Source organism: Dipodomys spectabilis, unplaced genomic scaffold (assembly GCF_019054845.1).
Source record: "Dipodomys spectabilis isolate Male_0828 unplaced genomic scaffold, ASM1905484v1 ptg000175l, whole genome shotgun sequence".
Lineage (NCBI taxonomy): Eukaryota > Metazoa > Chordata > Mammalia > Rodentia > Heteromyidae > Dipodomys > Dipodomys spectabilis.
Window position 1 is genome coordinate 3,664,440 of NW_024870852.1, and position 17,553 is coordinate 3,681,992.

At 38.0% G+C, this 17,553-nt stretch overlaps 1 protein-coding gene across 2 annotated transcripts in view; it reads right to left on the reverse strand.

Moving 5' to 3' along the window:
- The window catches only part of Plcb1 (phospholipase C beta 1), a 631,005-nt gene that overhangs the window by 146,594 nt on the left and 466,858 nt on the right, over nucleotides 1-17,553 (reverse strand). For both annotated transcript variants that reach the window (XM_042694512.1, XM_042694513.1), the window contains exon 11: nucleotides 9,201-9,358. In XM_042694512.1, the coding sequence (XP_042550446.1) occupies nucleotides 9,201-9,358 (158 nt within the window). The remainder of the gene's footprint in view (nucleotides 1-9,200; nucleotides 9,359-17,553) is intronic.

A 17,553-nucleotide genomic window follows, 5' to 3' on the forward strand; every position in this document is an offset into this window, starting at 1 on the left:
AGTTTTCTGGTGGTTAATTGAAGATAAGAGTTTCACAGACTTTCTTGCCAGGCTGGCTTTGAATCGTGATCTTCAGATCTTAGCCTCCTGAGTAGCTAGGATTATAGGCATGAGCAACTGGTGCCTGGCTTTTTTTTTTTAATGTACAGTTTTTTGTTTGTTTGTTTGTTTTTACCTTTAGAGTCTAAGACCATTAGCAAGGTGGGTTTTATTTGCTTGTTGGTTTGTTTGCTTTGGTGGTGCTGGGGATAAAACCCAGGGTCTCATGCATGAATGTTCTACTACGAGCTACATGGTGGATCTACCCACATGGATGCTTTAAGTCATAGAATGGTTCCAAGTGGCCTAAAATGGTGCCAAGGAGTTGTGAGGACCACTACAGTATACAGTTTCTGACTCTGGATTCCAACCAGGTAAATAGGGGAAAAATGGCTGAATTTGGGTGGAAAGGAAGATGCAGTTGTGAAGAAGGAAGGTTCTTATGTTGGGTGAAGTGATGTACACTTCTATTCATACTATAGGGAGGTTGAGGTAGGTTGAGTTTGAGGCTTGCTTGGAATACATAGTGAGACTCTGCTCTAAAATAAACTAACTAAATGAAGATGAGGCAGAGGAGATGGAAGAAGACAGGATTCCTCTCTTTATTCATCATACCCTCTATTCTTACAATGAAAGAAATCTAATACATTCTAAAATTAGGGACAATGTGAGGAGGCAAAAATTTCATCCATTATTTCTCCTTGTAATCCAGATCACTGTTAGCATTTTCTCATATTTACTTCTACTCTGTTTTTGATATATTTTGTGACTTAAAATTAATTGCAGTTCATTCTCCATTGGTATTTTTAAAGTTGTTTTTAAAATATAACTGAGATGTGTTTCAGACATTTGGAGTATTTAATTCAATCGTTTTAGAATATTCATACTGTTGTTCAAACATCATGCCAATCTAACATAATTTCAGCACCCCAACAACTTCTGTAAAACCAGAAGTCACTTTTCTTCCCCCAACTCTATCCCAAGAAATTATTCTTTGGCAAACATTAAATTAATGTATGTCTTCAGAGATTTTCCTGTTCCAAATATGTTGCCCTCTTGATTAGCTTTCTTGCTTACAACTGGCATTTCACCTCTTGAGTCATACCTCAAGTTTTACATGTTGCTGGTTAATTGGAAATGGAGTCTCACAAACACTTCTACCTGGCTTTGAATCACAATCCTCCAAGTCTCATCCTCCTGAATAACTAAGATCATAGAGATGAGCCATCAGTGCCCAGCTCCAAGCATTCTTTCAAGATAAAATATATAAAATAAATGCAACCACATAATATGTAATGTGTTTTAGTACTTCCTTCTTCCATCTCAATTTTTTAATAAATATATTTCAGGGCTCAGTGACAGAGAGCTTGCCTGTCATGCTCTATCTCCTGAGTTCTGACCCCAGAACTGAAAAAAAAAAGTGTTATTCTTTAAGCTTCAATAAGGATATAAAACCTTAGAAAACCAGAAGCATATTTGATTTAACCATTTCTCAACTGATAGAAATGGAAGTACTTTTCTACGAATGGATTCTCAGAGTGGGAATTTATTAAATGGGAGAATATGAACCTTGTCATAATCTCCCGCAGGTCGCCAAATTAGTTTTCATTTTACAATGCCTAGGCTATTACATGAAGGACTGGACTGTCATGACTGTTCCCTGGCTGGTGTGCATTATTTCTCAAAATAGTTTTAACATTTATCTGATGTTGAGATCCGATCTTGTTTTTTGTTCAATTAGGACATCATCCATACTATTTAGGTTTCACATTCTCATACACGGGTGTTTAGCTGCATACCTTCTTTGCACACTCTCCACACTCTCTATAAACAGGAATATCTGCTCTCATTCCTCATGCCCGGCCTTCTTCTACTCCCTTCTCTACCTTTCCTGTACAATACATAGCTTTCTTTACAGCTATGCTATTAAGCTATTTTACTTGTCCCAGAGTATAAATAAGGCTTTCTAATTCTGTACCACATTTGCATACATCCTCTAAGAAGAGTCTGCATGAGAAGCATGGCTCTTACTGTTCCTTAGAAGTGAACTCACAGATTGCCTTTCACACATAATCAGTTTAAACTTTTATGGATGCCAAGTCCATCAAAATAAGTGCACTATAAATAGAAGGGGACACTAAAATGTGAAGTTCTTTATTTCATTTATTTGCACACAGGCTATGGGTTCAAATAGATCAATGTTTCCCTCTTAAGACTTACAAACTGTGTGACCTTGAGAAAAATCTCCCCAGGCATCTACCCCTGGGCTATCTGATCTGTAGTGATAAACTACCTCCCACAGGTCCAAAGGGAGGATAAAGGAGCCAGAGGTGAAGAAGTGATTTCTTGTAGGGCTGTGTGGACCTGCACTATCTTGTGGAATGGATGTTTATTTATACTGACTCTAAGAGGTGCTCATTATTATCTCTACATTTCTGATAAGAACTTGGGTGTGGATTGATAAGGCAGCTTTCCCAAGATCTTATAGCCTATAGATGGGGGAGCCTATACTTGAACCAAGGAACCAATGGATGGAATATTCAACTTCAACTTTAGAACAGCACCCTTGCCTTCTCCTCCATTTTTCCCATCTCTTTCCTCTTCCTAAAACAACATTTAGCAAATATTTCAAACCATTTGGATGGAGAAGACCTTTTCTGAATTTCATCAAATAATGTTAGGTGGGAGGTACAGAACACTCCAGATGTTTTCTGGGAAGAATTCTTTTTTTTTTTTTTTGCCTTGGAAAAATATTTCATAGGGTGCCCATAATAGGGCGGCATGACAAAACTGGTGCCATTCTTTCATAGATGTGGTCATTAGTGGACATTAGATAGGAAAATTTATTCCTCTTTTGCTGCTCCTTACCCAGCCCAAACTAATGTTTGAGGAATTTTAGCACTGAATTCAATCATCTGTTAACAATACATTTCCATTACTAATCTCCAGTGGAAAGACCTGCCCTTGAAACTCTTTTGCTTTGGCAGACAGCAGCAGGGAATATTTGGATATCCCTTCTATGTATGCATTCATGGAGCCATGAAATTGCACCTTCCATTCTTATCATTTCTTCTCAGGGATGTAAGGAAGTCTTACTTTCAGAAATACTCAGTTTGACAACATATTCATTTAATATGGCTTCATCATGGACTTTTCCATTATTACGCAGTTTTCTATCCCGTACAAACCTTGGTTAAGAGGATACCTCCTGAGAGAATCAAAAGGGCCAGACTTGGAGTGGGCAGGTAGGGATGTCAACTATGATAAAGGAGGAGGTTAAGTGGGAGCAGAGAATTAGACCCAAACATGCATTAGTAGGCTATGATTATAGGAAAGACAAAAGCAATATGGCCTACAAACCAAGGAGCAAATAGATGGGACAAATAGTAAAGATAGCCAGACTCTAAGACACAAAACCTTTCATGTCCCCTTCTCCCAGAATATAACCTTTTGCTTTTGCCCATACAATAAATAGTCCAATAAGAATTCTTGCTTAGGGGGCTAGATTGCATATAAGTGTTCAAGATCAAATGTCCTGAAAGGAGATAAATGATGTGACAGTAAAACTTTGCAATCAGTTCGTTTTGCTGCCAGCAATTCAGCCTAGGTGTAGAGGACAATGTAATTACACTGTGAAGGTCAAGTCCAAATATATGGGAAAGCCCAAAGGGAGCCCAATCTTGGGAGCATCTTTTCATAGTCTCCCAATAGGTTATACATGAAATTATAGGAAACTATGGCCAAAATTCACTAGCGTGATGAATAGAGGCCAGAAAGACTAAAAAGGAAAGCTCTGCTATGTTGTGTTTTGTTTTTTTCCTACTTCATTTGGGATGGGGAAAATTCATCCAAAACATTTACTAGGCAATTGCTATTGCAGGTCAGGTTTTGATCAAAGTGCTTCAGACAGATGAGGGAACAAGACAGAGATCCCTATCTTCACACGCTAGTGGGAGACTCAATAAATAAAGGTCATGATAATTAAATTAAGCAGTGTGTTAGAAAGGTTAGACGTAGAGGTGTGAGAGAATTTGAATCAGGATGGGGAGGGAGACTCATGGCTGCTTGTCAGCATTACATAGAGAGAGGACCCAGTCAGCCTCATTCTGAAGGTGACATTTAAGAAAGCTACAAGGAAATCAGCAGGGAGCCATGTGGATACCCAGGAAAGGGCATTCCAGAGAGAGGAGCATCTAGTGCAAAGTCTCTGAGTTAAGACTTGCTTGTCCCCAGTAGGAGAGGGGAGAAAGAAGGTAATTCAAAGAGTGGAACTCCTGTTGGGGTTTGTCCCCTGTTTCTTTTCTTTTCTTTTTTAATAAGTTTTTTTTTTTTTTTTTTTTATTGTACAGAGAGTTTGCAGTGACATGAGCAAGGTAATGAGTACATTTCCTTGCCAGCATTGTTGCCTCCTCCTTTGTTTTCCCCAACCATCCCATCCCTCCCACCTCCTCAACTACACCCCCATCCACCACCCCCCTAAATTGTAAAGTTCATTTTTCGACATAACGACTTGTATATCTCATTGTTGCAATGGTTCAACCTGTATCCCTATTTAAACAATGTTTTTTTTTTCCCCCTTCCCCTCCACAAATTATACCAACATCAAATACAGTGAAAACAGGAGTTATACCGTGGGGGAGGGACATACAAAGCAACAAAAAAATCACATGGCACCTTATAAATACGTTAGAAACAATAGCAAGAAAGAAAAAAAACACTTGTGTCCCAATCTTGGGGTTTATTTCGCTAAACATCATCTTATCTGACCTTTTCTGCTTGACTCAGATATATACTAGTTATTGCAAATAAGGGAAACCATGGGACCTATGTTTCTTTGGGCCTGGCTTACTTCATTTAATATAATTTTTTCCAAGTCTTTCCATTTCCTAACAAATGGGGCAATGTCATTCTTTCTGATGGAGGCATACAATTCCATTGTGCATATATACCACATTTTCTCGATCCATTCATCTACTGAGGGGCATCTGGGTTGGTCCCATATCTTAGCTATGGTAAATAATGCTGCAATAAACATAGCTTTAGTATGGTCTTGTTTGTGATCATTTGGGTAAATGCCTGTAAGTGGGATTGCTGGGTCACAGGGGAGCTCTGTGTGGAGTTTTTTGAGGAACCTCCATACTACTTTCCAAAGTGGTTGAACAAGTTTACACTCCCACCAACAATGAAGTAAGGGTCCCCTTCTGTCCACATTCCCTCTGGTTTCTCTTCAGATCTTATAAATCTCTCGCCTTTTACTTCTGGTTTTCTGGTGATTAATTGGAGATAAAAGTCTCACAGACTTTGCTGCCCAGGCTGGCTTTGAAGCATGGTTCTCAGTTAAGATTACAGGAGAGAGCCTATTTCTTTTCTAATACAATTTTTAAAATTTATCGTACACACGAGGTGCTTGGGAAAGCAAGCAGCATGCTGAGCTGCAGGCAGCACAGGGCTGGTAAAAGGGTAAGGAAAGAGCTGAAGTGCACCCTGCAGCAGGCACTGACACCAGAGCTGTATCCTCAGATCCTTACTTGGCCTTGCTCTCGTCTTGGTCCCGATTCAGAGCCTCCTAATCAGGTTTAGCTTTCCGCTCTCCACCCATGCCACTTCCAGAACTGTCTACCCTGCCAAGGCACAGGAACCACGAAGCACAGCTAGAGGAATGAACCATTTGGAGCTGATCTGTCTCCTTGCTGTGGCTGTCCTGGGACCTCCCTACCCTTTACTCCAGCAGACAGAGAGAAGAAGTGGTCCTCCGGTCTGGACCTAATTTATTTTTACAGCTTCGAAACCTCCAAGTCTTTGTGTAGATATGGTCTGGATGCTGGGTTTCTGGAGCCCAGAAAGGGCCATTCAATGAAGGCATGGCTTGAGGATGACCGATGTGACCCAAGAGCCACTGATCCTTAAGGACCTATGGAGAGTGACTCCCAGGGAACTGGATGAGCAAGTCTACATGGTGCAGATGCTCCACACACAATCAACATGCACTGCAACATGCCCTGTGTTTGTTCTCCACAAGGAACTCAAGGATTTGTCAGATTTTAATTTTCAAAGAAATGGAAGTCCTCCTTTCTAGGACACAAAGGGGTACAGTGAGGGCAGGGAGGCGGGCGGGCTCTCTCTTGTAGTAGTCAGGTGCTACAGGGCCATTCATCCATTCCTCCTCAGCTTTATTACGGTATGCTGTGCCAGCCTTTCTCCACTGTGGGCGGACAGAGGGGCTCAGACTACACTGGCCCTATCAGAGCTCACCTGTCTTCCTGTTCTCTGAAAGAGTCCAACGAGGCTAGGCTGGAATCTTAGGTAACTAACAAAGACAACAATTGGAGCAAGAAGGGAAGGAGGAGGACCATGGTAATGGAATAAAAACCTATTGATTCTTCTGTATAAGAAAATCTATAGAGCACTGAAGGGGATCTTGAATTTGAAGCCAAAGTTTGGGATGCATTGTGAGACTCTGTCTTAGGGAGTAAAGGAAGGGGGAAGAGAAGGAAGAAATGCACAGATTTTTCAGAGTAGTCAATTGCAACAGCAGGTACAGCCTTTTAAGATTTTGTTCAGAATCAAGGCTAATACCACCAATTTTGTTGTAAAGTTTAGTGTGGGATATTCCTTACTTTTCTGTAATTACTGTTTGTAACCCACATTTAACAAATCATGAAAAGTCAAATTCCTGGCTCATAACTAATAAATACAATTTAAGGTGCTAATGATAATGTTTTGAATATATTTTTATTGTCAAATACAGTAGTTTTTTTTTTTTTTTGGTGGTACTCGGGATTGAACTCAAGGCTGTACTTGGCTTGCTTGTTAGGATGGAACCATACCACGTGAGCCATACCTCCAGCCTGACTTTGGTTGGTTATTTTGGCTATGGAGTCTATAAGACTTTCTTTCCAGGTTGGCCTTAAACTATCATCTTCCAGATTGTAAGTAAGATTAGGCATGAGCCACTGATGCCCAGCCAATATAGTACCTTTGATCAGAAAAATGTATTTCTCTTTCTCTACCCTTAAACTTGGCTGAGGCCTGGAAACTCTTGCTTCTATTTTGCTGTTCTCTTCTGTGATAGTTGTCTGTGTTTTCACATCCTAACTGACCCAGGGCTAAAAACTGGGATCTGAGAGCTTTCTCTTCACCTCTCCCCCACCAAGTGATTGTGAAATCTGACTTCTCAATCTTCTTAAAAACAATAGAAACCATCACAATTCCCAGTTCTTCAGGTACCACCTGGTCAGATTTTCCTCTTCCTTACATCTGCCATTCATGGAGCTCTCCCTCATGTGGTAATGCGTGGCCAAGGGGTTTACCATCTTCTTCATCCAAGGTTTTGCCTGTTCTGGGGATGTTGACATCCATTTCACCCAGTATTCTGGCCTTTCACTGCCTCCACCCACTTTCTTCACTTCACATACCCATATGTTTAGGCTCTTGGTTACTTATGGCTGAGCCAGTTCTGTTCTGACTGAGACCCAGGTAATGGGGTTTGTGCATATAGACCAATAGATTGTTCTCTGGTCTTCCTCCTCTGCTTTATTTTTAAAGTGTTGAGCATTCCAAGTCAGCTGAGAGAAAGTGCTCCCTGAACCTGCACAATCTTCTTCTAAATTCCTCTCCAACCTAGGGGCACAAACAGATTTCCTCACTTCTGCGGCCTCTGGGGGTGTCTCTTTGCAAGGGTTATCAATAGCACTTGGATATTTATCATATGTATGGACATATGAATAGGAGGCCCTTTGTGGTATAGGTTGGAGCCAGATGGGGATGTGGCTTAAAAGGCAGAGTGCCTGGGATGCCCAAGGATGGAGGCAAAGGTGGAAAGAGAACAGAGACCAAACACATGCCTTCTTAAAATGTTTAAGAAAAATGGCTGAGGGCTGGGAAGGTGGCTCAGTGGTAGAGTGCTTGCCTTGCACGCATGATGCCCTGTGTTCCATTCCTCAGCGCCACATAAGCAGAAAAAGCCAGGAGTGGCTCTGTGCTCAAGTGGTAGAGCGCTAGCCTTGAGCTGAAGAACTGAGGGACAACGCCCAGGCCCAGAGTTCAGGCCCACGACTGACCAAAAACAAAAAACAAAATAAAAATGGCTGATGTTTTTTCATCATTAACCTTTTGGTCCTGTCTCATAGACAAGACTTATAAAGGTGCTCATGAAATATGTTTTGTGTGTGTGCTTTTTCACAGCACCCAATTCTTAGCATAACTCTGTTTCCTGGAACTCTTCCAGATCATCTAATAAAAACCCCAGTCCTGTCAGTCCCAAGAAACCACAAAGTTCCAGACCATGTGAGCAAATAAAGTCAACTTTGACTACTGATGCATTCCTACTGATTTTGAGAGATACTTATAGCCCCAAACCTGGCACTAAAGAATAGAATTTTATACAAGTGTTTCACCCCACACCTGCAAATCTGAAATCCAGAAAAATCTCTAAAATCTGAAAGTTTTGAACACTGAGATATACACAAAAAGTTTTAGCTTTTGAAATGTTTTGGATCTAATAAGTCAGATTTGGAAGCTACAAATGCTTGGTCAGAAAACTGTGCAAATACAGTATTCCAAAATCTGAAGCATTGTGGTCCCAAGCATTTAAAACTGAATAGCAATTAATATCATCATACAAATAAATGAAACAAGCTATAGATAAATTCAACAATACCAGCAAATCTTTTTAGCTATGTGGAGTGAAAAAAATGAGAAAAAATAATGCAAAGTACAATAGTAATCAATATATATGAACCTTAAAAATTAATGGAGTTGTATTGTTTAGGCTTGGCCTTAAAGCTATGTAAGATTTAAAATGTAAAAAGTAGTGATTAATCCTAAAGAGAATGGCCAACACTAAAACCAGCTGATATATGGGGTTGTTTTGAGTATGGAGTAAGTTTGTTTCTTAATTTAGCCAATTAAGGATACACTTCTTATATATTAAACTGCACAAATAAGCTGTCTGTATGCCCAACTTCAACTTCCTTAGAAATTGGTTAGCATCCATTCATTCAGCTAAACTCAGTGATAAACTTTTAGCCTCTGAAATTATACAAATATTAATAACCTGTGGACTTCATTGTTATTCCTCAGACTTTCTACCTTATGGGGCATTAGCTGAAAAGGGTCAGGTCTCCCTAGCTGCCTCTCTTGGCAACATGTATTTACTCTACCTTGAAGGATATCTCAGTTGTCATGGTGAACCCATGAGTAATGACAGGCTCTTCTTCTGCAGTCCTTCCTTTCCAGCAGTCCAGCTCCACACAGCGACAACCAGACAGAAGCACTTGGCGATACATCTCGACGGAAGAGTTTCCAGCCAGCTGACCAGCTATAAAACACCAGCAAAACAATCTCCAGAATCCCATGAAACAAGCAAGGTAGTTAGTGTTGGCTTCCTAAAAAGCTCTTCAACCATATCTAGGTGTTGAAACAGTTGTTCATGGCTTTCACCCACCTCAACATACCAGAAGGTTACTGTTACTGCACAAGCCCAGAAGTAATCATGTGTTGGGGGAGAGAAGAAGGATGGCATTGTAATAGTGACAATGATATTTGATTGGTAACTGCTTATCATGTGTCAGTTATATCTTTGGACTTTGCATGTATTAAACATTTAATCTGGGGCTGGGAAGGTGGCTCAGTGGTAGAATGCTTGCCTTGCACTCAGGAGGCCCTGGGTTCAATTCCTCAACACCACATAAGCAGAAAAAGCCAGAAGTGGCACTGTGGCTCAAGTGGTAGAGCACTAGCCTTGAGCTGAGGAGCTGAAGGACAGCGCCCAGGCCCAGAGTTCAGGCCCCACGACTGGACCCCCCCCACCAAAAAAAAACATTTAATCTTCAAAAGCAACTTCTCTGAAGCCAGGTTTATAATCCCAACACTGGGGGCAGTGGCACTGGGGATACTAAGGTAGAAACATTACTATTTTAAGGCCAGCCTAAGCTACATAGTAAGCCCCTGTCTCAACAGCAGCAACCACAACAACAGAAAAACAAATATCTGATATCACTATTGTATTCATAACAAAATGTGTTGCAGAGGCTGGATTGGTAGAGTGGTAGAATGGTAGAATATCTGCTACTCAAGCCATAGTACCAGCAAAACCCAAACCAAAATATATTTAAGCATTTTAGATGATGAAAATGGCAGAGAACAGTTCATTTGCTCAAGTTTTCCAAGGCAAGATAAGGAAACAAAATAAAACAAAAAACAAAAAAAAAACCCAACAACCAGAATTTTTTAAATATGGAACACAAGATTTAACATTGTTAAAATGGCACAAGTCTCTGGGCTGACAAAATTACTGTCAAAACCCAATAAATTGACACTGTGGTATAAAACTTTACATGGAAATATAATGGGCCTTCTTTAGTCAAAATAATATTTAAAAATATAAAGTAGGAAGAATCAGAGTTCAAATTTTAAAAGTTATTACAAAGTTATAGCAGACAGATGATGTGGTAGTCTGGTAAGGATATACATATAGATTAATGCAGCAGCAATAAGTGACCATGAATAAAGTTTCAACAGGTTACCAAGCCAACTCAGTGTAGTGAGAACCTTCTCTTCAATGCCTTGTCTTGTGACAACTGAAGCCACATCCAAAGAATGGAGGTTGATTCTCATTTGATATTCTACCCAACAAATGAACTCAAAATGGATCAACTTCCCACCTATGAGAGATAGAACTATAAAATTCTGTAGACAGATACATAGAAGATAGGTAGACAGATGTAGACTGTAGCTAGCTAGCTATATATATAGAGTCCAATAACACAAACAAAAGAGCAACTATGAAAACTTAAAGTTTCTGTGAACAGAGCTGAAATACCACAATGAAGTGATGAGATTATCATAATCAAGGCCCCTAAAAAGTCTGAGGGTAGAATACAAGGCACAGAGAAACTATCAACACACTTACTCTTTAGAAGTTAATAGGTGTCACTAATTTCTTGATAGATTATAATAATATAATAATAATAATAAATATTGTTGTTGTTGTTGTTGGTTATGGGGCTTAAACTCAGTGCCCTGGTCCTGTCCTTGAGCCTCTTTGTGCTCAAGACTAGTGCTTGACTACTTGAGCCACCATGCCATTTCTGGTTTTTGAATAGTTAATTGGAGATCAATGTCTCATGGGGGACTTTTCTATTGGGCTGGCTTCAAACTACAATCCTCAAATCAGTCTCCTGAATAGCTAGTTAGGATTACAGGTGTGAGCCACCAGCTCCCAGCTTGACAAATTATTTTTAAAGACTAATAATAAACAACTTCTGGGAGAAGGCCGTTTTCATACAAATTGAAGTCTTTGGCTTCCCATGTTGGTTTGATTTATATTCCATTAGCCTCCATCATTTTTTATTGCCATACGAAGTATGTAACTTTGAAATGGACAAGATCTGCCTTGTAGAGACACCCAGGAGAAAGAAAATGGAATTTAAGCTTCCTGACTTAATTTTATTTTTATATGCATGTCACAACACTCGACCATCAGCATAACAAAGGGATGACATTGTTGAGTTTTCCAGAGCCCTATAAATGCGCTGAAAGTCTGATTATGGAGGGTTGCATAACACTTTACTGAAAAATAAGAAAAAAAAAAGAACAAAAAACAGGCATGTTAAACACACCAACAGAAATGCTGACAGAACCACCTAGAAATTCCTGATGCCATTGATAATGGTTTCAGAATGTATGGCTTCTGTAAAAATTTATGAATCTCTCTAGTAAAGGAAGGGAAAAGGGGGAAGAATGTAAGTAAAGAGGTAAAGATAAGCATTTACATTACTCCTACAACCTAGGCTACATAAACAAAAGGTGAAGATTTTAAATAATTATCAGGCTAACTCATTGAAACTTCTTTCTCCTGCAACAAAACAAAACAAAACAAATTACTCCCCTCCCCCAAAAAAGACAAAAACACCACCACCACCACAATAACAAAAAACCAAACCAAAACAAATCCAGGCAATGGTATGAAAGGACAGAGAAGATTTTTGTGTGTCTGTTGACTGTATCCAATATCATTACTTATTGGGTGATGTCTGAGCCTACTTCATTGATACTTTGGTGAACAGAGTTGTTGTCATGGATTTAAAGCTAGATCACAGTTAATGGTGTAGTACAGAAAATAAATACTATGAACAGACATTATCTGAAAAAGATGCATGACCTTGTTGGCGTCATGGTTGTTTGAAATGGAATATGGAAGCTTAGAGCTAAAATAAGAGCTGCTGTTGGATCTCTTAGTAGCCAATGACCTTAATTAATTAATTTTTTGAAGGATCCTATCTCACTATATATCCCAGGCTGATTTCCAACTTTCCAACTGTTGAAACATGTGCTGTGCTCAGCTTCCATTACCTTGATTTTTGTATTTGAGCTAACAACCTCTTGATCAATCAATAAAGTTCTTGGACTGTATCACAACATTTAATACAACTCTAGCCTCTACCCACCCTAAAACTAAGGATGTTATATTGTCATCTGAAACCTATGGAAGAGAATTTCTTCTTCCTTTGCAGAAGCTGTCCCACTTCCTAAACCTCTTACCAATGTAATGGTAAAGTATGGCTTTCTGTTTCCATGGTTACAGGGGAAGATGCCACTCAGGGTAATCTGAATCTACAGGCCACAGTTACTCATATTTGGTTCATTCATAATGAAGGGTCTTCTTAGTTCCTTTCAAAACAAAGTTGTATTTTACATTTATAATACCTAACCAATACATGACCATTTAGTTGGAAAAGGCTCAAAAAGTTTCTAGAAACATTTCTTTGAATTTGCTTGGAAAAAAGTTTTTCTTTTGTCATTTGAAAGACAGCTGAAAAGATTTTGGCATACATTTAAGTATTGACCAGTGTGTTCTGAAAGGCATGGAAAGGCATATGGTTGGGTTTGTGAGATGAAAAGACTCCTGGAAAAATCTAGAGACAGACAGACAGAGACAGAGACTCAGAAAGAATTAATAGTCAAAGATCTAATGCTATCCAAGCCCTTCTAAGGTAGGCTTGTTGCTCATTCTTAAAATGAATAATTTTTATGAATAATGAAATCTCCAAAAGAAACTGTATTTGGAGAACCAATATTTATCTGTAATGGTCTTTAATGCACAATGCCTTTAAATGAACATTAGCCTCCCTGTATGCCTCACTTCATTTACTGAGACTTGTTTTTTTTCCTTTTCAAACACATACATTGATAATCTCCATCACTCTTTTTCTGCCTGGAGTCTCAAACTTGCTTTGCTTTTCTTCCTAAAATTCTAAGCATCTCTTTATTGCATCCCATCCATTATAGTTCCATTTGATTTGATCCAATAACTATAGCTTCTAAGACCAAGGATCTCCAGGGGTTGGTGTTGGTGATGTGTCATGAGTCATTCAGTCCTCAGCATTCTCTCTCTGGTCATGAACACTCTTTTTTTTTTCTTACAATGTTATCCATGTTTTATATATCATTATAGAGATAAAATGAACCATACAAAACATTAAATGGCCATCTTTCATTGATAGTTTTACTGTTCAGTCATCTTTAAAATTGAATGTACCATTACATTCACATAAATGACTGTAGGCATTCAGAGAAGTAAAAAAAATCAGAATCAGCACATTGAAGAGTAACTTTGTTTTTAGAGATGAAAATATATATCCTCTCACACATAATTTTGCTCAGCTCTTTGTATGAACAATTTCACAATGAATGCAATGTTGAGAAATACAAAACAGATTAATATGGACTTGAGGAGATTCATTATAAAACATTTTGGATTCTTATTAGCTACTTTATACATATAATGATATTAGGATATTTTTCAGAGTAATGAAACTTTTTAAATATACTGTGTTTGCTTTCATAAATCTATTAAGATTTTCTCTAGACAAATTTAGGAAACTTCATTGGAGGTGTCAACATAAGTCCAAAATTTTTAATGAAATGGAAAGAAAGTAAATAAACCAACGTTTAAAGAGAAAAACTACTAACCAATTATAAAGACAAACACAAACTTTAGCACTCATACTAACTTATTTTGAATCATAAACATGTCAATGAATGTTAGCCAATACATCGTGCAGAAATATTCATATATAAATAAGTTCAACTGACTTTTGAAAATATAGAAGCAATTTGTGTCATATATGTGTCACTGATGCCATATATGTCATTTATACATCATTTATCTGTCTTGTAGTATATGTGTGTCACTGCCATGCATGGTGTGTGCATGTCATATATGTTGTACAGGTCATGTATGTGTCAAATATGTCATATGTGTGATACACATCACACACATTGCATGTGCCACACATGTCATTTATGCTATATATGTTTCCATATGTCATTTATGTCATGCATATCACTCACCTGCCATATACATATCATACATGTTATGTATGTAATGTGTGCATCAATATGCCATGCATGTCACATATGCCATATTGGAGTGTGTCGTGTGTTACATGTATCATGCATGTCAATGTGCTACGGGTGCCATATGCACCATGCATGCCATCTGTATCATATAGTTTTCATATGTCATGTATGTCATGTATGTCATTATCTGTATTCTTTATAATTATGAGTTATTATTATATGAATTATTATATTTAATCAATCAAAATATTGGAGATATCAAATCTAATGTTTTCAACATTGAAATCTCAATTCTAATGCTTATTGTTCTGAGCTCTATAAGGGTGTTAGTTATTCAGAGTTATATCACGTTGCCTTGCCTTTGTATAAAATCCTTCTCTCTGACATGTTTTAGGAGCATGGCAAGGTTTATGCAATGCTCCAAGGTATAGATTGAATGGATGTATTTTGTCTCTGAATCATCAAGGTGAATTTGTCAAGACAAACAATAATTTCAAACATAATCACTACTGGGTATATTGTCAAAAACACCCAAAATCTCAAACTGACCATCATAGTTAAAAAACCAACTCATTCTCTTTATATATTATTCTCACTGATTGGATTTAGTTTTCCTATTGGATCTACCTGGGAATTCAACAAGGGGCAATAATGAGGAGATAAAGAAACACAAAAATGCATTGGTAAATTAATTATTTTTTATACTGTGTATTTAATTAATGTAGTGCCATTGAAAGTTCAAAGGAAAGCATCTCACATAATGAAATTCGTCTTATTTGGATTTAGACCAGAATTTTAAGATAAATGCTAGGTCTTTTTGTTGTTGTTGTTGTTGGTCATGGATCTTGAACTCTGGGCCTGGGTGCTGTCCCTCAGCTCTTCAGCTCAAGGCAAGAGCTCTACCTCTTGAGCCACAGTGCCAATTTCAGTTTTCTAGTGGTTTATTGGAGATAAGAATCTCAAAGACTTTCCTGCTTGGGCTGGCTTTGAACTGTGATCCTCAGATCTCAGCCTCCTGAGTAGCTAGGATTACATGTGTAAGCTACAGCTCCTAGCTAGAAATTCTAGTTCTTAAATGCCACCCCCACTCCCCAAATTAGAGAAGTGGCGAGGAAGATGAGAATTGGTGGTCACCTTACTTAACAACTCGTCTGTGAGTCATTTTTTTCACCTATATTCTAATAATAGAAAAGTTAAGAGCTAACTTCCCGTAACAGGAAATGCCAGCATTTCTTAGATGCATTTGAATAGATTTTTTTCTATAAAGTAACTCCTTATTTTAAATAGTTTTTATAGATAAACTTCCAACTTATCTTCAAAACTGAAGTATAAAATCTATCTTATTCTTTTAGGTATTGATTTTTAAATTTAATTAAATTCTATTGGATTTGGCTTTGGTTGCAAGCTTATTTTATAGCATTCTTAATTAGTTTTGGGGAGTTTGATATATAGATAGATAGATAGAGATAGATATAGATATATAGATATAGTCAGTCGTGGGGCTCGAACTCTGGGCCTGGGTGCTGTCCCTGAGGTCTTCAGCTCAAGGCAAGTGCTCTACCACTTGAGCCATAGCGCCACTTTCGGTTTTCTGGTGGTTAATTGGAGATAAGAGTCTCATGGACTTTCCTGCCTGGTCTGACTTTGAACAGTGATCCTCAGATGTCAGCTTCCTAAGTAGGATTATAGGCATCAGCCACCAGCACTCCTAGGAGTTTAAAATTTGTAACACAGATGTTTCAAATTATCTAAAGGTCTTTGAGAACCACAAGTTCTATATCAGTTTCATTTACAATTAAAACAATGACATTATTACTGATATATGAACTGAAACTGACTCTTATTCTAAGAGGATTTCAGGCAAAACCTTGAAAAGCCTGTGCTAATTTTTGCACAGACATTTCTCTCTGTCTCTCTTTCTCTCTCTGAGTCTGTCTCTGTTTGTCCATTTCACTGTCAGTCTCTCTGTTTCTGTTTCTGCCTCTCTCTCTCTCTCTCTCTCTCTCTTAATTATAGAGGATTCCTCTTAATTCCTCTGAATGAAAAGAAAGGAGTTTAAATTAAACAAGGTAAAATGAGGAAAGTTTATTTAATTTAACTCTAATGTGCATTTTAGTATAATACATAGTTTTGAAAGGGGGGGGGCAAAATAAACAACAAAATATCACTCATGAGCAGAATAGAATTTAAGACAATTCCCATATTCAAATTTTGAGAATGTATGAAAACATGTATTCTAACACTGAAAGTTAAATAATTGCGCAGACAATTACCTATATGAGTCAAATACAGAAATCTAGAGCCAGCTCATTGAGCACCTTTTTCATCAATGAGTGCTGTGTGAAGGCTGAGGATGTAGCTTAGTGGCAGGGTGCTTGCCTAGCGTGTGAGAAGTACTGGGTTTCATTCACAGTATCAAAAGAAAAAAAGCTGGGCGACTCCTAATTCCCATCAGCTCTACTTTTTAACAAATTTTAGCCACTAATATGCTAACACTTCAAACTTAAATCAAATTGACGCCATGGAACCATATTTTCTACCATGACTGCATTCACAAAGTTATAAGGAGGAATGGCTTTATGAGTGACAGTCAGGAAATTAATTTGGTTGAAGCTCCCTACTGAAATGCAGTTTTAAGAATATAGAGGTTTGGGATGTAGCTCAATGTTAGAGTGCTTGCCTTAATATGAACAAGAACCTGAGTTCAATCTCCCATCCCTGCAAAACAAAAATTAAACAAAAAGTCCAACAATAAAACCAATTATAATCTTATAGATATTCGGTCTATATTTTATAGTTTTCATTGTTTTTATCAGTAGGAACTATTTCCTCAGAATTATTATATTGTTATAGTAAAGCAAATTAGTAACTATGAATAATTTGTGAAGCATCAAAATGGGTAATAAAAGCAAAGGAAGGTTATAGAACCAAGAATTTAAATTGGAAGATAGACATGGAAATATCTTTGTGAATCATGTTCTAAAAAAGAAGGAATAAAAGTTGTTTCCCAAAGTCCCATGAACTTGGATGGGAGCTATGAAACTTTTGAAGTAGCCAGAGAAATGACTGAATCCAAGGAGGCTAAGTGGACTCTTGAACTGAATGAAACCTGCAGTGGTTTTACAATCAGGACCAAGCAATACTTATCCC